General features: G+C 40.2%; 1 protein-coding gene across 1 annotated transcript in view; it reads right to left on the reverse strand.

The window, feature by feature from the left end:
- Positions 1–24088, reverse strand: part of EDIL3 (EGF like repeats and discoidin domains 3) — a 354955-nt gene that overhangs the window by 286479 nt on the left and 44388 nt on the right. Inside the window, exon 3 of the mRNA XM_019531712.1 lies at positions 8096–8125. Within this exon, the coding sequence (XP_019387257.1) occupies positions 8096–8125 (30 nt within the window). The remainder of the gene's footprint in view (positions 1–8095; positions 8126–24088) is intronic.

Consider the following 24088-nt stretch of genomic DNA (forward strand, 5'->3'; position numbering starts at 1 on the left):
TAATGTAGGCCCAGCACTCTTTCCTGCTTATGCAGGGGGTCGGACTTGATGATCCATTGAGGTCCCTTCCGACCCTAGCATCTATGAATCTATCTATGCCTCACCAACCTACTAAAGTTCTTTGAGGGTGTCAATAAGCCAGTGGATCAGGGTGATATCACAGTATATTTGGACTTCCCAAAAACCTTTGACAAGGTCCCACATCAGAGGCTCCTAATTAGGTTAGTCTAAGGTAGTCACGGGATTATAGGGAATATCCACGCATGGATTAGAAAACAGGGAGTATAAATGGTCAGTTTTCAGGATGGAAAGAAGTAAACAGTGGGGTCCCCCAGGGATTTGTATTGGGATCAGTGCTGTTTAACATATCTGGAAATGGGGGTGAGTAGCAAAGTGGCCAAATTTACAGATGACACAAAATTATTCAAAGAGGTAAAGACAAAGGTGGACTGTGAGGAACTACAGAAAGATCTGGCACTACTGAGAAAATGGTAGTTCTGTAATTCAGTGTAGATAAGTAAAGTGATGCACCTGGGCAAAAATAACCTAAACTATCCCTACACTATGGGCTCTACGTTAGCTGTTACCACACAGGAAAGAGATTTCATAGATTTCATAGACATTAAGGCTGGAAGGGACCTCGGGAGATCATTGAGTCCAGCCCCCTGCCCCAGGGGCAGGAAGTCAGCTGGGGTCAAAAGATCCCAGTAAGATAAATCTCCAAATGTCTCTTAAAGGAGTCCAGAGTAGGTTCTTGCATCTCTCCTGGCAGTCTGTTCCAGGCCTCGGGGGTTCGGACAGTATGTCCAGCCTGAAACGGTCTTGGAGGAGTTTGTGACCACTTGACCTTTTCATCCCTTGGTGTGCTCTGGTGAACAGGCGTTCCCCCAGATCCTGATGTACTCCCCTTATATACTTATAGGAAGGCACCAGGTCACCCCTGAGCCTGCACTTTTCCAGGCTGAAGAGTACCATAGCTCTCAGCCTGTCATCATAAGGCCTGTTCTTCTGCCCTCCAATCTGGGAATTGTGGACAATTCACTGAAAACATCAACTCAGTGTTCAGCAGCTATCAGTGAGGCAAACACAATATTAGGGATTATTAAGAAAGGAATTGTAAACAGAACTGAAAGTACAGTAAAAGTTCTGTTATCTGGCATCTTACAAGCCGGCGTGCTCCACTAACCTGCATGCCGGCTTGTAAAGTAAAGTGAAACTGGAAGTACCCACCAGGGCACTTTCAGTTTCTCCAAGCCCCTGTGGCTTGCGGCAAAGCAGCCTATGCTGCCTAGCCCCCGTGGCCCAGGGGCATAACAGGCTGTATGAGGCTGTACAGGACCTGCCTCTTTGTCCTGTGGTGCCCCCAGTGGGAAGGGTGGAGGGATGCGCCAGATGCCGTGGGAGAAGCAATGGCCGAGGCCACTCAATTAACTGGCATATTTTGTTATCCGGCATCCCCTGTTCCTAGGGGATGCCGGATAACAGAGCTTTTACTGTATCATTATTCCCGTTTATAAATCTATGGTGTGCCACATCTTGATTACTGTGTCCTGTTCTGGTCCTCACACTTCAAAAAAGGTATAGAAGAACTAGACAGGGTACAGAGAAGGCCAACAAGGAAGAATTAGGGGCCACAAAATGAAAGTAGTAGGCAGTTAGTTTAAAATTAGCAGAAGCAAGTTCTTTTTCACACAGTGGGAGCATCTATCTACACATGCCCCCGTGGCACCATTGTTACTGCACCCCCATTTAGTATATCCCTTTGGAATTTCAGAACCAGTCTGAACCTGCTTTTGGAAGTACCAAATGACAGTGCAATAGCAGCCCATACTGCACCACCCATGCGGTGCACAGCTATTTTTAGCTCCTACATTGCTGTAGCAATGTGCTATACTGAGGGAGCGCAACACTATGGTAACGTAACTGCAGCCTGACAGTTTCTGCCTGCTGATGCTACAGCAAAAGCTCTGTTATCCGGCACCTGTGAGGGTGGGTGGGTGCCAGATAACCAAATATGCTGAGAAGCCCAAACAGCCGTCTTTGCCTGTTCAGGCTACCGCCCTTCCCACCGCGTCCAGCACACCACCACCCCTCCCTGCCATCAGTGTGCCAGGGGACAGGGAGGGGGGCCCTGGGCAGGCTGCTCTGCCCCGGGCCATGGGGTCTCAGCAAAACTTAAAGTGCCACAGTGGGCACTTCTGGTTTCATTTTTGCCATATTGACTGGCATGTTGATTAATGGAGCATGTCAGTTTCTAAGGTGCAGGATAACGTGGCTTTTACCATATGTTGCTATAGTGCACTACTATGGCGATATAGCATCACATGTAGACATGTCCATGCCCAGTGTGTAATTAAACTGTGGAACTCATTGCTACCAAATGTGGAAGCTGACAGCTTAGCCGGATTCAGAAAAGGATTGGACAAATTCTTGGAGAAAAGGGTCATCACTATCTATTGAACATGGGAATTAGGGATACAGTCTCTGAATTAGAACCTCCTAGAGCTTAAATGCTGGAAGCTGTAGAAGAGGACAGCAGAAAAACTCTGTTCACTCTTTCTTTCAGTATCCATTTTGCCTCTGTATGAAAGTGGATGCTGGACAAGATGGACCCATGGTTTGAATCAGTAAATTGCAGTTCTTGTGTTCTTATGTTTATGCCCCAGGTACTGACTTGGGAAGGACATTAATAAACAACAGCTAGCAACACTGCATGATCAAGCTAGTAGCATGGCAACTGGAAGCCAGTGTTGCCCTAATATGTAGCAACTGACTTGAATGTCTGGTTACATCATTATGCTTCTGCTCAGAAGACCTGCTTCCAGTTCTTTATTCCCTAAAAATTGAGTCTGGAAACTTTGGCTTAAAGCTAAGTTCCCCTTCCAGTGAAGAAGCCACTACAGTTCAAAACCTATATTATCATTTTTAGGTCCCAAAGTGTCTTTCTCTAGATACAGACTCACTTAAGAACAGACAGGACACTTAAGAAGACATGAATCTTTTCCTAGTGGCTACAATGGTGGCCAAAGTAACACTGTAGTGGTTTCACTTTTGATGGAATTGCATAGAAGAGGCTAATGTAAATTAAACTGCCTTTGCTGCTGAAACCTAAACTTCATCATGAAGGGTAAAATGCAGGATTTATTATAATTGTATCTCTTACAATACATAAAAAGATTCATTTTTTGATGACCACTATCAAGGCATTAGAAATATCTAATGATAATGATGTGCATAAGTCTGGAAAATTAGCAGCAAGAGGCAAACCCACATGCTTGACTGACATAGTATTACTGCTTTAAGCAAGGTATAATTTTGGGGAAATAGTATGAATGCTTGTAATCAAATAGATGTTTAGAAGCCATTTTTCTAAATACACAATGTATTGTTCACATTTTGCATGTTATATGAAAGTTGTGATATGATATATCCATCTACTACTTAGAGACAGGAATATAAAACAGAATTGAAATGAACTTAGATTTCTTTCAATATCACTACCATATTAATACTAAAGTCATAAGGTTAATTATATTTCTCTAAAGCAAATACCACAAGCAAGGTGAAACATATAAAGCACAAATAATCCTCTATAGGGAAAGAACAGACTTCAGATTCAGAAAATGATATTTCAGTTGCTAAAACAACCACAGAATTCCCTATCTACAAGGCTCTTTCTATTAGGGTCTGATCCAAATTCCATTGCGTCAAAATAAAGACTCCTATTAACTGCAGTAGGCTTCAAATCAGGTCTCTAATGCTTATTAAAATCTGTGGGTTTTGGGGTTTTTTTACAATGTGCATCTTTCATCAGTGAGAAAATTGTGTGACTGCCAAAAGCTGTATTATATGGAAGGATTATCTTCTTTATGACAAACACAAAGATTCTAAATGCCAATAAGATCTGGGAAAATAATTGTATTAAAACAATTCAATGAGAACATTTCAACCTATTACTTTTCAAACAACAACATCTGGTCATATCTTAAAGCAAAATGAACAGAACCTATAAATTAAAAAGCTTTCAGAGGTCTAATATGTGTATACCCTGTTAAGGTATAAATTAACATTCAGACAAAAAACAGCAATTGAATTTTATGTATAAAAAGAGAAGTGCTAAAGTAATTTCCTTGTAAAAGCTGGTACATGTAAAACATGTATGGCAGGCTTTTTCTCCTTTTTCAAATTTGATTTTTATATTTGAATACCGAATCACAGAATACTGTTCCTGTTCTGCTCCATAAGTTGTTCCTAAAAGCACAATAAAGTATGTGATTGTCACAGCTTAACACTGAGCTTTTTTCTAAGGATAAAAACAGATGAGGCAGACAATCCACTTTATAGGGTGAAATAGATATTTCCCACTGTCCCATGGGGTTAAGTCCCTGCTGCTCCTGCGGCCCAATTCTAAGTGACAACACTCAGGACACACCTCTGCAAGTGGGAAAACTCTGGATTCCTTGTTTTCAGAGTCATGCCCAGGGATGCTCTACATCCTTTGGTGCTCCAAACTGGATCCTGCACTGCCCTGTGGTGCTGTACTGTGCTGGGTCCCACATGGTGGGTCCCACATTGCACTGTGCTGTTGCACCACACCAGGGCCTACATCAGGTCCCACACCATTCTGTGTACCTGCATTTTACCAGGACCTGCATCGCACCGTGCCAAGACCCACTCTGTGCTGCCTAGGGTCTTCAGCCATAAAGCAAATAGACATCTGCTGATCTGCTGCAAGAAAGTGACACAAATTAATACCACTTACATCGCAGCCCCAAATTTGGGGCATTTGTGAGACCTAAACTATGACATTTACAGATGGGTGACAAATGGTAATGCCATCTGGCAAGATTTCAGTGTTTTTTCCTATTGTACATTAAAACAAATCTTTTAAAAGATGTGGGGGTTTTGGCTTTGGATTATTTGTTTGTACATTTTGCTTTGTTTCTTTTTTCTGCTCTGTTCTGTATGATGCAGGACAGAGAATTGAATATACTTTCTTCCACTTCCCAGATGAATCTCCTAATAACAGTTGTGCTGAACAGAAATTCCATCTTGGACCTGAGAAACTTTCATCAAAACTGATATATTTCTGTAAAAAAATTAGTTTTAATGAATCAGTCTTCCAATGAAAAACAGTTTTATCAAAAAACAAAACAACCAAAAAAATCCTGATCACTGATGTAATTGAGAACTAGCATCAGAGTGAATTATGCATGGCATTTCTATTATATTCATCAACATTTTAAGAGATATTTGATGGTTTTTATTTGCATTCTCTGAACAAGTACTTTCTGAACAGCTGAGGCAATTGTTTTCAAAAAGTATTTCAACCTGTATAAATTCACAAACTGATAGCGCATACATGTACACGTACTTGAGCCAGAAGTATGTGCATTTATAATCAAATCACAGAACAAAATAAAACAGAACAAAGACACTGTGTTTTCAGTATTGAGCATAATGGGTCCTTGATCCAGAACAGAGAGCCTATCTGCATAGGAAAATTGGAAAAATCTATTAACTCTGCTGGATCAGCCTACCACCTGTAGGTACAATCTTATTCAGAATAACAGCAGCTTTTGGGAACAACTGAAAAAGTCAAATCTATTTTAAATAACAGTATCCATATGATAAATTTGTTGGTTTAATTGTAGTGGTGTAAATAAATAGTAGAAAAATAGTGTGTGTAAAATAAAAAAAACAAAACCCTAAGAAACATGATTTGAATTTGAAGTATTCGAGATCAACTCCTACAGGAAAATATTTCAAAATGTATTCATGGCCATTTTCAAAAATAGTCATCAATAATAAATACATTCAAGGAAATTGTGAGTTGCTGTGGATATTCCATCACACAAATGAAAGGCATTCTCTGCAAATTAATTCAGGTCTACAGAGTTATTTGGAGGAAATATTTCAAAATATTGGTGCAGGGCACAGTATTAACAAGAAGTTAATCCTCCCCATCAATTTAAACAATTACACTCATAATAAACAATTATACTCCTCCGTGTCATTCAACTAAAAGTCCAGTATGCCCAAGAACTTGAGTAGTAATTCTTTACAGATTGAGAGGGCTATGAAATCTCAGGCAGTAGATCTAAAAGCACTCCAAGATGGTATGTATGTGACTTTCTTATTAAGAAAAATGAGAGCATTTTTACCTGGGAGTGGCTACTTACCAGGGTGAGAATTTCACAAACTACCCTTGAGCATTTGAGGGTGTCTGGAGTGTATTCATCAATTATATGTCTCCAAATTTACTGTGTCCCCATGTAAATAAATGCATGCATGCTAAAGTCACTTGCAAAAGGTTAAGATATACCAGGTTCCCCAGCTAATTTTTAATATGAAAATAGAGCAGCCATGCATGATTTAAATAACACTGATTTACCTGTGACTGGTTTTGACATTTACTGTTTTTTGAAAAACTGTTACAGCTTTATTAAGATATGCTAATCAAAATTTAAATGTTGGAACATTAATCTATGACAGATTTTCTTATATCAATGGAAATTAAGAAAAGTTAAAGTATGTTTTTAAGCAATGTAATTCCCTACCCCCTGCTCTACAGCCCTCTAGTGGTAAATCACAGCTGTGCAGGTGGGGAGCAACCAAAGAAGGTTTTTAGCATTAAGGTGCGACTGCCCCAAACTCAAGCTAGTACTATCCACAGCTGAGCAGCTCAAAGTGCAATGTGTAACAAAGTCCCTATATCACCCTCATTATCATAGTATCTGAGCACCACAGACTTTTGAAGCATTTATCCTAAGCCCTTTCTGAGATGGGAAGGAGATATAGAACCATCTGTGATGGAAAAGCATGAAGGACTAGATCTATTATGTGAATCAAGTATCTAAACATTAGGCATTAAACTGCTTAGCTGTTAGGTTCCTTGATCATGGAATGGAACCCACAATCCTGAGATAGATGCTAAAGCTGCCTATAAAATGTACAAAGTGATTTAGGTACTTTCACAGGCACTCCAAAACCTGAATGGGATGCCAACAGACACTGATAAATAAAAAATGCTTAATAGAAGAATGCTTCTTAAAATCCTGCTCTGCAGTGGAGGGGAAGCATCTGACTCAGGGCACAAGGTTGTGGCTAAATCCACCTGGTGTCCATACAGCCCAGAACTCTCTCCTACAACTATTCCCTTAAAGGACTAAGTAGGTGTTCTTCATTCCTTATATGTGTAATACACATATGTTAAGACTATATTATACATATCATCATTATATAATTTTGTAGTTGAATTTCTGAATTTATTTTTAGTTCTTCAGTATAGCATCTTATATTTTAGTTTTATTCTGTTGTCTAGATCTAAATCCTATTTATAGGATCTTTTTGAATGTTAATATTAACCTCCAAAGTGTGTACAACTCCTGCCATTTTTGTACCACGTAAGAACTAAGATTAGAAAACTCTCTCTGGCATCCAAATCATTACAATATTAAAGAGCACTGGGTCTGAACAGTGGAACCTCTCTTGAACACACTTGCCATTCTGACATCATTCCATTTATAATTACTCTCTGCTTATGATTATACATCCAATTATGTATTATGTAACAATAATTTTGTCTATACCACATTTCTCCAGTTTACTTATAAGAATATCATCTGGGACCATATCAAAGCCTTAGTAAGTCCAAGAAAAGTACGACTTTCAGGTGCACTTCATCCACCAATCTAGTTACCCTGTTACTGAATTAAATTAAGTTGGTTTGAAATAATTTATTCTTAACAAATACACGTTGCCTGCTAGTGATCAACCCTTCCTACCCCAGGTGTTTAAAAATTGATGGTTTTCTAATTTGCTCTACTAACTTGAAATTAGATATTGAAATTTACAACTATCTTATTGACTACCTTGAATTACTGGCAATCAGTTTAAACTGGTAAATAACTCTTTGTAGATGATACTCATGCCTCCACTATCACCCAATGAATTAGCAAAAAGAAAAAAAGGGAAAATACAGCACTGAGAATGACCAGTACTGCCCTTAAACACCATGGCATATTAACATTAAAACACAAAGGCATTAAATATTGTTAATGTAATTAAAATGTAAATCATAAGGTATTCTTACCTGTGGAAGTTGGTTCCTCTTCATCTGAAGCTGAGCCAAAAAAAAAGAAAAAGAAAAAGAAAGAAAGTTAAATAGGTAAAAAAACCCCCAAACATTGTTAATTAATAGCCATTTAATAACATTCAAATTTACCTACCCTAGGTATGGAATGGAAAATACAAATGCAAAGCTGATGTGTATTAAGTCTTTATCTAATGCAATGCAATCAGATTTTACCTTTATTTGAAAACCAAGTTATATCCACTGTGACCTTAACCTATGAGAATATGTATTATAGTCTTGTATTTATACTTCTATATCAGTTGTTCTCAACCCTTATGGACTCAAGGCACCCTGCACTGGACTCAAGGCACCCCTCCATAATTTTTGTGACTTGAATGATACCCAATTTCAAAATATTAATGTATATATTACATTGCTTATATTCTTGAAAAGGGGCTGGGCAGTGGGGTCTGGGATCAGCCAGGCAGAGACAAACCAGAGCCTGTAGTTATCTGTTTACTTCCACACACCTCACAGCATCCTTCAAAGAATCTGGTGGCACTCCAGGGCTGAGAATTATTGCTCTATACCCTGTCTGATACTCTACTTCAAAATTTTGGGAATAAGCCTAATATTAGCACAGCGATGGTCAAGGTTTATTGATGAAACTAGGTGCAATAACATTAAAATTGCTTACTTTAACGTTTCCTTAAAGTCAAGGGTATTTTGATATTCAGTAACCTAAGTGTGGGTAACTCAAACTGCAGATTGTATTATTTCTGTATTCAAAGGGAAGACAGCTCTCTCTCTCTCTCTCAAAAAACACATACAGATTGTGGCATAGATTTTCAAAAAAAGCACGATGACAATCTAATTATTTTCTCATTAAAGTTAAAGGAAAGGTAGACACTTTTTTACAAACAAGCACAAAATGAAATGTTTTTTTCTGAATCTTCTCGAAGTCTTTAAGGGGTAGGAAAGCAGCCAACAAGTGTTTAACTTACACAGTGTAAATAGCTATCATTCTGAAAGTCAATAAGAACTCTGCATGGAGGTGATACAGAGAGGTCTAAGATGATAGGAAGTTCGGTGTTTCCTTTTTCTTAGTGACTTTACCTTAGCAGTTTAAACATTAACCTTACCGTTTTTCTTTTACTAGAAAACCACAAGATTTCCACTTTCCCTGACTCTGTTTTTGTCTGGCAGTATGTCATTTTAACACTCAAACAAATCAGAAAAAGAGCCCAAAACTCTTCTTGTGCATGGTCATATCAATAAGTGTGGTCTCAGAACTGTATGCCCTGGATACTCTTTCAGGATGTTCATTTTGTAACTTAACATTAATGCACTAACCAAGATTTTAAGTGATTTTTGAAAATGTAGGTTTTCTATATGGTTTACTGCTATAAGAGCAGACATTTTTAGAAGTCTCTCTTGTTGGTAAAAATTCACACCAACTACTTTTGGGAGCCTATAAGAGTATCATCAGATATAAATAGCACTTGCTACTATATACGACTTTTGGATAATTTAATCTTATGTTCTGTGTGTGATTGTATATGACAATTATCCTGGAGACAGGCATTATTTCTAATTGCATTGGTAGTGCAGTATTATTTCCAGGGGTGTCAAAAACAACCAACAGAGAATAACGAAATGTTGTCTGAAGCAACAACCAGCTACCTTCTCTCCGATTAAACTCTTTTGAGAAAGCCAAGGGAAAAAAATGGCATTTTTTTTTATTAATGACATTAAGCTTTCAGGTAAGCAGTTGAGATGAAAAAAGAACAAGAAATTAAAACATAGTCCAACATGAAGTGTCCAGGTATAAAGCCTTCATGCCTATCTCCTCCTTCCTCATCATCTCTAATTCAGTATCAAGTAGTGGACTCCCTGATCTGGTAGACCTGTGATGGTAGTTGCCACTGCCCATTTGTTAAGTATCACATAAAAATCTTTGAACTTTCTTCTCTTCTGCCCCTCACACTGGAAGTATCTTTCTATAAACATGTGCAAAGCCCCCTTTTATGTTACTTCTCATAATTCCTTACATTTTCCTCTGCCTTGATGTCTAGAAAATGCTTGACAATATCTGACTTTATCAAAACTACTATTATCATGTTGGCCAGAATCGTCCCATTGTTTCTTCAGATTTCTGTTGTGGTTTATCTGTATTCTATTATTTCTCGTCTTACATTGTAATCTCTCTAGGGCAGACAATGTCATTTCATGTACTGACTGCAAAACATGGGCTTATATACTGTGATAATAATAAAGCAGATAACCAGGTAATGTAAAGACAAGGTGTCTATCTCAGTAGATGTTTTAAAAAGAGTGAGGGAGAAGAGGAAGAGAGGACACATTTTAAAACAGAATCAGTCATATAGGGCATATATACATGAGGCATTTACTGCAGAGCTGACTAGTTAACTCCACAGTAAAATGTCACTATCTATACATTTTGTGCTATTATGACTGAGTAAACTAATTAACTCCACCATAGGATAGCAGTACCAGGCACAGGGTGCATCTGCACATTATTAATGTGACAGAATAAACTCTGGTGCAGTTCATGCTAGAATTTATTGCTCCCAGGCACTGCGTTTACACATGTGCCTGGGACTATAGCATGGTGAGCTGGGCCAAAGCAGCTGTGGCTGGTAGGGGACCCAGGGAATCAGCCTGCCAGTCTGAGGCTGCTCTGACCCAGTTCAACATGCTGCACAGGGGCTGGCTGGGCATGAGGGTGCTCCAGTGTGGGACTAGCTGACAGGCAGCCCCCATAATGAAGTACCCAGCCAGCCCTGTCAGAATCTATATTGCATTGTTCTGCACCAAACACCACCCCAGGATAGTACTTGTGTTGACAAGTACTAACCTATGGCAGCATTTAGTAGCTTAGTGTGGCCTAATAGAGCCATACAGGGAGACAGTGAGACTTTACTGTGGAGCTAATTAGGCAACTCCATAATAAATGTCTCATGTAGATGCACCCACAAGTACTATCCTATGGTGGAGTTATTTACTTCACCACAACACACATGTAGATGCTGATGGGGCATGAGGGTGTTTCAGTGCAGAACCTGCCTGCTGGCTAGCCCTGCACTGAAGAATCCTCATGCTACAGCCAGCTGCTCTTTGGCATGTTGAGCTAGGTCAGAGCAGTCCTGGGCTGGCAGACTGACTCCTGGGCCCACTGCCAGTCATGGCTGCTCCATCTTGGCTCAACACATGATGGTCCTGGGTGCACATGCAAATGCAGTGCCTAGGAGTAATAAACTCTGGTGCAAACTGTTCCAGAGTATATTCAGCTGCATTAACAGCCCATTCAGATGTGCCCATAGAGCAGTTATTCACTATAGATATTCACCTAGATAAGCAAGGATGGACCAAAAAGGCCCAAAGAAATGAAGTCAGGCAAATACCCTATAAATGTTTACCTTAGTAAGGTATTGGGATGAAGGAATGGGGGTGTTCTAATTGGTGGGTGCTAAATCCCAAATAAATCCTTTGGCTGCTATAAAATTTTAGTGCAGTAAAAACTAAACTTTATTTTTGGTTGTTTCAGTTCCCCCCCCCTAAAAACCAAATGCAAAACCAAGAAGTTACGTATGTTCAGTAATCAAAACAGAGACAACTGAGTCTCTATTGCTGAATGCAGATGTTTGGTGGGGTTAGGGGGAGGTTAGATTAGGTAAAAAATGGCCACCATATATAACTTAATTTGTCCAGGTGTGGACCTTGCACTTAGATCCAGTCTCAGTGATTGCAAATCAGTATAAACCCATAACTGTACCAAAGTTTCATACACACAGACAGTCTAAGGATGGCAGAACCCAGTCTAAGATAGATGTGGATCAATGTATGCTCAAGCTTAATTGATCTTGGTTAGACTGGTGCATGGCACTTCTGTACAGTTGGTTGCCACACCTGCACAGCCCTAGGGGCTGAGAAAGCCCAGCCCCTGGCTCCACCCCCAGGACTGCATTATTTGTGCTCAGCCCCCTAGCTCCAGCTCCTCACTGCCTCCACCCTGCAGACCAGCCAGACTCTGCCAACCCTCATTCCACAAACCACTCTGAGTGCTGGATTTAACAGTGTTTGCCACCGCTGGGAGTTGAGCAAGTAAGTACCAGTGGGGGGAGGTGCAGGACAGAGGGGTGTATAGATTCGCCAAGTGAGTTGGGGGCTAAAAATAGGCTCTGGGCCCACCCAAGCCCCCCCCCCGAGCACTTTTGACCCCACCAAACCCTCCCAGACCCCAGCAACCCCCCACAGATCTGACCTGTCCCCCGTCCCTCCAGCAGATAACACTGCTTCCTATCCCTCAGTGGATGCCACCTATTCCCCTCAAACCCCACGATCCCCTCCAATGGATGCCACCTGCCCTCCCCACCCAATCACTCCCACAGATGCCAGCTGCCCCTCCATCCCTCCCAGAGTTGCCCAATCCCCACAACCCTGCTTGTCCCCCTTTGTCCCATCCCCCACATCCAGTCATGCCTTAGATCAGGTGGTCATTTTTAATACAATCTAATCTCCCCCAAACCTCCCCACATGTCTGCACTTAGCCTATATATATCTTGCCTTTTTTTTTGTTCCGAAGAAGGTCAATATAACCTTTTAAAACTAAGCAAAAGGCAAGATATTTAGAAGAAAAACTCTGGCTTGTTGAGCCAACATGACATTAATAGAAAGAGATGTTATTCAGAAAATAAACTCATTTTCTCCTTTGCAGTCCAATGGTAATCCAAGATATTACAGGACAGAAATCTGCACATTTAGAATTGCTTTCATGAACAGGCAAAGACATAATTTTAGCTGTCATTACTGTATTTCTAAATCCTGAGCATGAGTGAACTGAAAATATGTATTAAAAATTAAATATGAATATATAAAATAAGAAATTATTCATGTCTAATGCACATAGTGTTCTTTATCAAATGAGACACACAGCTTTCTCCCCAACTATCCATAACAGGATTTCTAGTATCCCAGATGGCTCAACAGGCCATGTTTGAAAAACAAACAAGTTCTAATAAGCCATTGAATACTTATAAAGAATGCATTGTATATACCCTTTTCCATCCTGACTCAGATGCAATGTCAGCACTCCACTTTACATTAGTTAAATAAATTCATTAAATTCCAAGAAAAACATACAACAATTCTATTTCTGTAGCAGCGATTTAAATCCTGAAGTTATTTTAAAAAGCTATTTATACAAATGATTCACATTCCTGGTAATTAACAGTAATTTTCCACAACGATATCATTTCAGAAATGAGAAAAAAATGAAAAAAACCCCAAGAAATAAACTGCAACCACCTTGCCTGTCAGAGCTGGCACAATTATGCCTACCAGTATTAAAGCATCCTCAGCCTAATTTTTCTCCCAATGATTCTACGGCAATCAGGAATGGAACTAGAGTGAGTAACATTGAATAATCAGGGAAATTTAGTGAGGACATTGACAGTGCATCAGAACCAGGTACCAAACTTTTGTGGTGGAGGCACAAAAACAGCTGTTGCCACAGTGGTGGCTGATCATTGTGTTGTAATTGGCATGGTGGCAGCCCGCATTACCATGGGCAACTGTGGCTGTGGAGCTTCTCTGATACACCTTTGCTCTAGCCAATGAGGAAATATGACATAGCATGTAACAGTGCAAACAGTCTGTGGATGCTGTATTAGAATTAATTTGATCCACACCTGTGATGACCTTCATTAACTCACCTATGGCATCCCTGTGACTGAGGTGTGGCCTACCTCCATGCTAATAAAAAAACAAACAAAATATATAAGTGAAGGAGGACACGATTTGCCCCAAGTGTGAAAGCAAGTACATAGTATAGGGTAAGTTATTTTATCGAAATACAAATGATATGCAAATGAGACAACAATCTTAGGTATGGTATGCCCATACCTGTGTCAAGCCTCTGGCAGCTGGATATTTTCAGAAGTCTGGCCTCAGCCTGAGCAGGGTAAAAGTGAAATATGTTGAGGAAGCCAAATTCACTAGTGGTTTACCTTAGCTTTGTGCTCAGGATAAATATCAGGGATTAATACAAGATATGAATGCCCATAATAATTTTAATAATGCTTTAGGAGGGAAAGGAATGAATAAAAAAATAGTAAGCCAATTTTAGCGGCTATTAGCTGCTCAAAAGTTTAAACATTTATAGCTAACACATCAAAACAGGCCTGATAACTATCAACCTTAAGATCCAAAAATGCTCAATACTATGCTGTTTCTGAATTTATCCTCAATCTCAAATAAAAACTTTAAAGAATCCTTTCTGGTAATAATCTGGTCATAATTAAACCCTTAGCATAACAAGTAGTATAGGTAATGGCTACAATGCAAGTTATTTAAAAATGGCTGGAAAACGAAGAGAAACATAATACAATTGTTCCAGGAAGCTTAACTTGAAATGGATATTTAAAGCTGGATCAGATCATAGCATCATTTGAAATGAAAATCAATAGGACAATTGACTTTTAGTATATTTCAGTGGTAATGGACATAAGAAGGTTAACCATGCTGATGGTATATTGAACACTGCTGACAGATCTAGTAATATCAGCCATCAAGTTTTTTCCCCTCCATACTTACTGTACTGGTTAATAGAGTCCACATTGTTCTTCTCAACCTCCCTCCCCAACCCCTTCCACACACACACACAAGCTTTCTCCTCAGAAGTAATATGGCAAGAAAACATTGCTTGGTAGTGCTGTACAAAGCTTCGGATCATGATTTGGATTCAGAGGCGATTCGGACAATTCAGAGGCTGAATCTATGAACCTGAATTGAATTACTAGAAGCTTTAGGCTTTTTAAATTGATTCTGAGTGTCTGAATTAGTTCAGAAAAGTTTTGGAAAAGATTTGGAAAAGATTCGGCAATTTGGAGATTCAGCCATAGGGTATGATGGGGAATCAATGAAATATCTATAACTTTGTTGTTTTTTGGCTGATTTGGATGAAATTTGCAGGGGTAGTATCCACTGCTGAGGACATTATATCTGCCATGTTTCAAGGTGATAGGTGCAGGAGTTTTGCTTTCAGGATTTGAGGTGCAGTTTCCTAGAAACCCCTGCACCTATCACCTTGAAACATGGCAGACTGCATGCCTACAGCAGTGGCTACCACCCTTGCAAGTTTCATCCAAAGCATCCATAAAACAAAAAAAGTTACAGATATTTCATTGATTCCCCATTATACATTATGAGCGAATCTCCGAATCGCTGAATCTTTGCCTAATCGATTCGGCCGAATCAAATCACAAAAGCGATTCGGATCTCCGAATCAAATTGAATGAATATGAATCAGACAAATCTGAATTGAATAGTTGCCTATTCGCACAGGCCTATTGCTTGCATCTTTTTTAGTTGTTGCTGTTGTTCCATATGTATATAATAATACTGACATATTGTTCAGGAATGCAATGAAGGCCATGGGGCTAATACTCAATTATGTATCTCCTGTTAATCAAAACTAGCTTATATTGCTTCCTGCTCTGCTAGCTTCTAAGCAAGTTTGAGGGCTATAGCCATTGCTGTAAGCCTTCCCTCCACCACCCCGGTTCATTTTTAACCTTCTCTTGAAAGTACACAGTCATTCTTTTTCCATACAGCAGGGGTATCAAATTCAACTTGAGTCCTGGGTCAGAGTCCGACCATGGGGATCCTTGCAGGATGGATCTGGTCCAGGGCACAGGACAGTGGCCCTAAGAGCAGACACCACAGGATTGGTGGCCATTCCAGAAGAAGAGGGGCAAGAAGCAAGCGGGCAGAGAGCCACAGGGTGACTGAGAGCTATGTTGGACAGCCATTGCTTGCCCCTCTGCCTTTGATGGCCATTTCCCCAGGGCCCCAGAGTCCCAGATTCTGTGGCAGGGCATATCACTTCATACCCACACTCACAAATTCCCTGGCCTGTTGGTTGTGCTACAGGCCAGGTAGTGTGGCTCTGTATATTTAACACTCCTGCCAGATGGTAAACACTCCTGGGAAAAACAATTCAATGGTCATGGATTCTCAGGTAGAGTGAAGGGCCTATTTCTGTTTTCAAGTGCCTAAGCTATACTTGCAGCTATACTTAAAAAGTAATACCCGAGTTTTCAGTAAGTATTTGAGTACCTCAAGTGAAAAAACATTCAAGACAGTCTTCTTTCACCCTTACTCCTCCCTGCATACCTTGGGCTTCAGCATGAGGCAGTGTGCAAGACAAGCAGCAAGCAGAGGTGGGTAGCATATGCATAAGAGTATAATGTATCCTGGGAATTGTAGTTTTCTAAAGAGTAAATGGAGTTTGCTGCTGCTGGGGGGGGGAACTTTCACTCCGTTTTGTTTTTTGCCAATGAAGCCACATTGAAAGGGAAAAAAAATTGCTGATTTTGGCAGCAAAAAATGGGGTCAGTTCTCCCTCCCAGCAGCAGCAAACTCCACTGCCATTCTACAAAATAACAACTCCCAGTACAACTTGAATTCCATGATGCCCAGTGTTTGCGCTGGCTGCATCCTGAAGGTAGAAAGTGTAAGGAAAGCAAGGGATGGGAGCATAAGTCCACCCTGCTCAGTTTACTTACCCCCTATTATAAGGACCGCTTCTTTCCTTGGGCCACAAAATAGATAGTGAAGAACTGCCCTAACAGTCAGCTTTTCAGGTGGCAAAATGCTTTCACTTAACTGCAGCACCCAGGAAGTCTCTGCCCCACCAGCATTATATTTTTATTGTAGCTTAATGAATGTTATTACTAAGAAAAGACAAGCCTCAATTTCTGAAAATAGGTACAGCAATTTCTATAGTAAAAATTTCCTTGTGTTTTTTATTTAAGTCCCTTGGAAATGAGAGTAAGAGTTTGGATATGATTAAAATGTCAGATGGGCAGTGGGTCACCATGTCAAAATGTCAGCGGGCCACTGACCCTGAGGGAAGGCTCTGCGTTGGCTCCCCCTGCCACTACCCCCAGCTCCAGGCTGCACTGCTGTCTGAGCTGGAACTGTGCAGACCCTGGCTCCCCTTCCTGCTCTGGGCTGCTTGCTGTCTGCAGCTGGAAGACACAGCTGGGAAGAGAAGCTGTGTGGGTAACTGTGTGACAGCTGGACAGGGCCAGCTAGGTGCTAAGCTGGAGCAGTGGAATGTGAGCCATGTTCCAGGAGGCCACCTTGTGATGGAGGGTTAGTGGGAGGTCCCAAAGCATCCTGGGATGCTGGCCTAGTTTGAATTAGGAGGAGATATGGGACAAAAGTTTGACAGACTGGTCTATTCTAAACTGATTAAATCTTAAACTAGATCCATCCAGATCTATCTTAAACCTGGGTCCACCATTTTCAAACTGGTCTATGTGAACTGAGCTTCTGTTCTGTTACAGGTTTAGTCTGGTTTCTGAATTACTTATACTCATTTATGTATAATTTCTGTCCCTGGCTTAGGTGACTGCATGTGTTTTCTAGACTTAAAGTAGAATTGTAAGAACTGGGTCACTATTAAAAGCTTCATGAACATTGCATCAGCTTACCATTTCCATATTTTAAAACTATTTTGTTAAACATCTAGTTTTTAATTTCTGTCTACTACTCTAACAACATCAATATTAATATTGTCTCATACAGACAACTGCATGAGCAAAATCTGGTACCTAGTGAAGAAATCACCTGGCTTGACTATTTGCATGATGCCCCAACTAAGATAAAAAAAAAATAACGAGATTTGTTTTAATAATCATTATCCAGTTTACTGAAGTTTTACCAATTCCCATATTTTCATTAAATATACAACCATATTAGAATAGTAATTCTGAAATTACTAACTGTTGGTCATGACTGAAACATCATTGTGTGTTATGTGAAAAGATGCTCAAAGTCTAAACAAGTTGAGCAAGAGAAGAGCACATAAAATATACAACCCCTTTATGCATTACATATAGTGCATTTCAAATAACTCATATTAATTGCTATGAACATAAAACTGTAACATAGAAAGGAGCTCCCAAGCCTCTCTGTTTTTATACAATTTGCTTTAGTATACAATGAAATGCTATTTTAAGTTAAATAAAGAAAGGATTATAAAATGTAATTATAGCTGCGGAGACACCCAGTAGCATCTGTTAGAGTAAGGGATGCAAAACCATATTCAATATAGCTACATCTTCACACATGAAAGCATTTACTTAAGCTGAAATTTTCCATGTTGGTGTATACCTGAAGGTGTTCCATTTGTTTATGTGCTTCCATTTCTGTGTGCATGTGTTAGATATAAAATTATCAAAAACCCTTCAACTATTTCTTTGTGATTGCAGAAACACAAAAGTGTTCCCCATTGTGAAAGCATCCTACTTTTATTGTACAGCCACTTTCTCTCCCCAGGTAGACTACAACAAAAAAAATTGGAGTGTTCTAACTAAAGTTTCTTTGGGTAAATCTGATATCTTTTATTGGACCAACTAATTAAAAAGGCTATCAGATTTACCCAAAGAACCTTGTCTGCCTATGTTCTTAGACCAACACGGCTAGAACCAGCACCTCTAACAGAAGTTTAGTGGCCTTGGGTTTGTGGAAAAACAATAAAAAATGAAAAGGGTACTCTAGGGTAAATACACCCTAACTCTAACTGCTGATTCTTGTGAAAAAGAGAAGAAAAACTTCTCCCCATTTCAGAACAGAAAGGTCATGACTGCTCAGATTGCAGCTTTCAAAATACAGATTTTAGTAGGTAGAAAAGTGGTAGAACAGGGTTTGTATTCCAGCACTCTCATCTTAAGCCAATAAGCAAAGAAAACATACCTATGGATACTGACCAGATGAGAGGACAGTAATATGCTGAATGTATTAGTAGGGAAAGAAAGGGTAGGTCAGTGTTACTATATCTGGAGTGGGTATTCATGAGACTAGAATACTAGAATGCTGTGCCTAGTTCTAGTTCCTGTGGATGTTGAAAAATTAAAAAGATTTAAGCAAAGAACTACATGAACAATTGAAGTTAAAAACATCGTTGTAGCTCTGACTATATGCTCTAGGCACCGGCTTTGATTTCAAAGCAGCCAAACTCTGGCTCCCTTGTGATATTACTGTGTCATAATGCCTTTCCACTGTGTAAAATCAAGTATCTCAGCCATGGATCCAACTGAGAGCTGATATCAAGTTCCTGCTGGAATGAAATAAGAAAATGCTTCCTTAATGTCTTGGTGCTCTGTCTCCCACTCCCAAATTAAAAACCTGGCAGAGAAACTGGAAACAGAAAGAGGACATCTTGAATCTTGCAATTTGGAGTTATTTTCAAAATTTTGACTTTATTTGATAATCTCCTGGAAATTATGAGTTTTTAACTTGTACTGCAAAGATACTACTTACTGATGGGAAAGGAATCTATATAGCAACACACTGTTTCCAAATAAATAATAGCAACAACTCCACCATTATAGAAAAGACCTGAAAGAATGTAGAGGGCTGAAATTAACTGGATTCTAGAGAAATTCAGTAATACATTTTAAATAACTTGATTTAAAGCCAAACAGAATGTAATAATTTAGAACAGCACTGTAGGGATACCATTCTCTGTTAAACTGTATATAGTTACTAGGAGATACTACAGAAAAAAATATCCCTTTCTATTTAGTTTTCTAGAACTCTGTAAAGGTTTCTTGAAGGCCTAAGATATCATTAAAACTTTAGTTATAAATTGTATAACATGCCAAGAGTAAATCTTGTTTATTCTTGGATAGGAACACATACATAGCAGTAGAAATGGAGGCTGCAGACTTGGACAATTCCTATATGGGTCAGGGGAATTATAGGGAAGGGCTATAGTAGATTCTATTGCTTCAGTATCTTTTGAGTCATTTCAAGCCATAAGGAATGAGTCTCACCCAATTGCAGACCTAGACTGTGAACAGACAGGCACTGAGGAGAAAATTTAGGTCCTGGAGTGTAGGTTACAGGCATCAGATGTACTTAAAATTGGTATTTAAAATGCATTATTCCATTATTATGTTTCCAAAGTTAAATTTAGAAAAAGCTGGAAAGTGTACAATTATAATATAGTCTGACAATGCTTTGTCCTACTTTCTCTTCTGATTTTGCTGACAAAAGGTCTAATCTTATTCCTTTTGAAATCAATAGTATTTACGCTTTACTTTAGTTGGATAAAACCAATTAGGAGTGCACCGATAGAGATTTTGGGGGCCAATACCGATAGCAGATATTTAAGAAGGCATATCAGCCGATACCGATTCAACATCCTAAACCAGCTGGAAGCAACTATAAGTCTGGGGTGGTGGAAGAGGAGGAGAGAGCGAAGCAGTGTGGGGGGGTGCAAATCAATGTCTCCCGCAGTGAGGGAGAGGACAGGGGCAGGTGCTAACCAGGTGGGATGGGGGAGAGGGCATGGAACAGAGCCATGGCTCATGAGGTGAGGGGCTGCCCCTGCTGCTGCTTGCACCCCAGGAGGGGGGGCATGGGCCCCCAGATCTGCATGGGCCTGGGCAGGCTGCAGCTGCAGGTGGAGCCAGAGACAGTGCTGCACAGGGCTTTTCCTGCTGGGGGTTGGGCTCAGAGCAGGCCTTGATGGCACTGGGAGGAGGCTGCAACCACCCCAAATTTTGCCATAGCTCTGCTCCCAACCCTGCACCACTGCCCACTATAGCCACGGCTTTTCCTGGCACTTGGGTGGAGGCAGGGCATTCAGCCACGGCTGCGCCAGGTGATGGCACGGGGCTGGGAGTGGAGCTGTGGCAATATCTGGGGTGACTGCAGCCTCCTCCCAGTGCTGCCAGAGCCTACTCTGAGCCATTCCCCAGGAAAAAGAGCCGCGCAGAGCTGGCTCCGGCTCTACCCCACAGCTGCAGACTGCCCTGCGCCACGCAGATCCCAGAGTGCAAGCAGTGGCAGGAGCCACCCTCACCCCATGAGCTGCAGCTCCATCCTATGCCTCCTCTACCCACCTTGGGTAATGCCTGCTCCTGCCCTTGTCCCCTCCCACACCTTGCTGGGTGTTGATCTGGCCCCCACACTCCTTCCCTCCCCCCTCCCCTTCTGACTCACCATGCTGCTGGCTCTGCTCTGTGTTGCACTGCAGCTGCGTGCAGCACGGGCTTTTATCGGCCAAATTATCAGACCCATAGGGCCAATATCTGATATACACAATTTTCTTCATATCGGTTCCAATCCAATAATGAACCAATATATCAGTGCACCTCTAGAAATAATCCCTATATGTAGCCAAATACATTGTGGTTTATAATAGGAAATCATAGAAAAATATATAGGATATGGAATAATGCAAAGTATTATTAGTAATACCTAGCTTTATACAGAAGTGTTAACACTTTGAGTGTAATACTAGATGGAACAATTGAAAAAGATATCAATGAAAGTGAAGACATGTAACAACCTCCTTAACAAACTGGCTGGGTCATTATGGAGTGCAAAAGCCTTAACTTGAAGGATGTCAGCTCTTGCCATCTCGTATTCAGTGGAAGAGTACTACACACCAGTCTGGAACCAGTCATCACTCACCCAAGTTGTTGATGTGCAGCTACATATAACAATCCACATCATCTCAGGAACTCTTTGACCAAACCCTCTACAATGATTTCTAGTCCTGAGAAACATTGTTTTCCCTCATATCTGATGGGAAGTTTCAACTTGCAAGCTACCAAAGAAGATCTGTGCCAATCCAAGCCTGCTGTGGTATGACAATCCCTTATAATCCCCTTCTTCATATCTACCATCATAACATCCATTGTGGTCCAAATTGCCACACCATGACCGCATGGCAGAGATCGTCTGGTCTGAGAAATGGAGGGGAACATTGCCACCAAATGAGTTCCTTATCACACAGATCCTACAGTCTGCCCACCTGGCTTCAATCTGCCATGCTGTCAGTGGGCCTTGCTGAATAGGTTCCATATAGGGCAAGGTCTGTGTGCAACTAACCTCTACTGTTAGGGTCTTCATGACAATCCAGCCTGTAGCTGTGGCAAAACACACACCGTGTGGCATATTGTTGATGACTGCCCTCTGACTAAGTTCAGTGGTGGACTACAGGAACTGAACATGGCCGCTGAGGATGCTATTGCATGGGTTGGCAATTATGCAAATGCTGACTGACTGAGACTTTGAGCCTCAAACCACTTGATAATGAAGAGCAATAGTGTAGTTCCCATTACATAAATAGTTCAGGGTGGCATTCTGCCCTCCTTTCTGCTTGACTTCATACTAAAGTAGCTGACTACCTCTCTCTTATATACATAGGGATATTAAGGCCTAAGAAAAGATGGCCAGCAGGAAGAACAGGGACTAGAGCTCAGGTCTGCTAAATCACAGAATAATTCACAGTCTACTAAACCACTTTACCTCTTTATAAGATGTCAATGATGCAAGGAAGTTGAGCCATTCTACCTTAAACCTTATATGGCACTTAAAACTGTTTTAATACATTTGAGGTTGTTGCTTTCAGTGGGAACACTTAAGCTGGGCAATACTGTGAGTACTAAGTGTCTAAGGTAGTAGTTTTAAGTCCTTCACTGATTTTATTTCAATTCACTAAAAAAATCTTGTTTGAATTACATAAGTATAATCTGATGGTAACCAAAATAACAGTAAATATTGAAGTCTAAGGCAAAAGGGCACAAACTGCTGCTTTCTGTTTTTTAGCTGCTGGTTTAGAAAAGTTTGTATTAATGAGTACCCTATGGCTATAGAATGCATATTGATATTTTAAGAAAGAGGATGCATTTTTAGAACCCTCATCCTATAATGAACTCAGCACTTCTACAGCTCATATTTCCTTGTACTTCCCAGAAATGCCAAAACACTGCACAAGGATCAGGCCCTACAACATTACTAAGGAATGAAGGAGTCTCTTTAATTTGTCATCTATACATGTTTAATGCAATTTTCTAAATAATTAAAGCTCAAGGTCTCAAAACTATTACTCATAAGAAGGTAAAGTGAAGATAATTTTAATTGTTTTTTTTATCTTAATGAAGTCACTGGAAGTCAAAAGTTTATCAGCTTCACTGATTTAACCTTTACTAAGAGCACTTTGAATATAACTGTCAGTCAGCATTCCAGTACTTGTTTGTGCTTTCAAGTTTCATTAGTAAAGGAGTCAGGCCTATTGATTTCAACATGTGATTTGTTAGATCCTTTCATACATGTATTAGATATCACAAAATCCATATACTTAGCCATATTTTTGTGCTGTGCTTGTTTTATTTTTTCCTTTTGTTTTAAGAGCAGATTTATAATTCTTGGTGCATTATCTTTAATTTAGCACTGTATTTTCCCCAAGACACTTAGTAACCACAATATGTCTCAGTCTAAGAACTGCTGAAAGCAGCAATACCTGTTGGATGATTCTCAGAATTATTAACAATGAGGTCTTCCCCTTTTTTAGACCAGAAAACAGACAGACAGCCCTGCATGTGATTGACCCTATTCTAAGTGATGACTGACCAAATTTGAAGTATACTTATTAGGGCTGTGTGAAATTTTGCTGGCAATTTCATTTTGATGCTATTTCAACTCATTTTGAGCTTGAAACAGGAAAATTAAAATGAAACAGAGAGCTTTGAAACAGCGTCAAAATGAAACGAGGCAAGTTGAAACATTTAAAAAATTTTTAAATGTTTTGAGTTTCAAAGCTCAGGCTGGGTTTGCCTGCAGGGAAACAGAAACTAAAATAAGGAGAGGGAGGGGGAAGAGGGGACGGGGGGGAAGGAGTGCTCTCATTATTGACTGTGTAGCTGGCCAGTGACTGTCATCCTTTCCTGAGGTCCCTTCTAATCCCAGTGCTCTGAGAGAGGGATGGAAAAATTGCATAAAAGGCAACATTGTTTGAACTGCCCTGCTTTCTGCCTCAGTGTCAGTTGAGTAAGGGTGTACCTTAATACACACACGGTGTCACTCACCCATGTCATAAGTTTTCATAGTTTCATAGTTTCTAGGGTCGGAAGGGACCCGAGCAGATCATCTAGTCCGACCCCCTGCCATGGCAGGAAAGAATAT

Source organism: Crocodylus porosus, unplaced genomic scaffold (genome assembly GCF_001723895.1).
Source record: "Crocodylus porosus isolate Cpor-Errol unplaced genomic scaffold, CroPor_comp1, whole genome shotgun sequence".
NCBI lineage: Eukaryota > Metazoa > Chordata > Crocodylia > Crocodylidae > Crocodylus > Crocodylus porosus.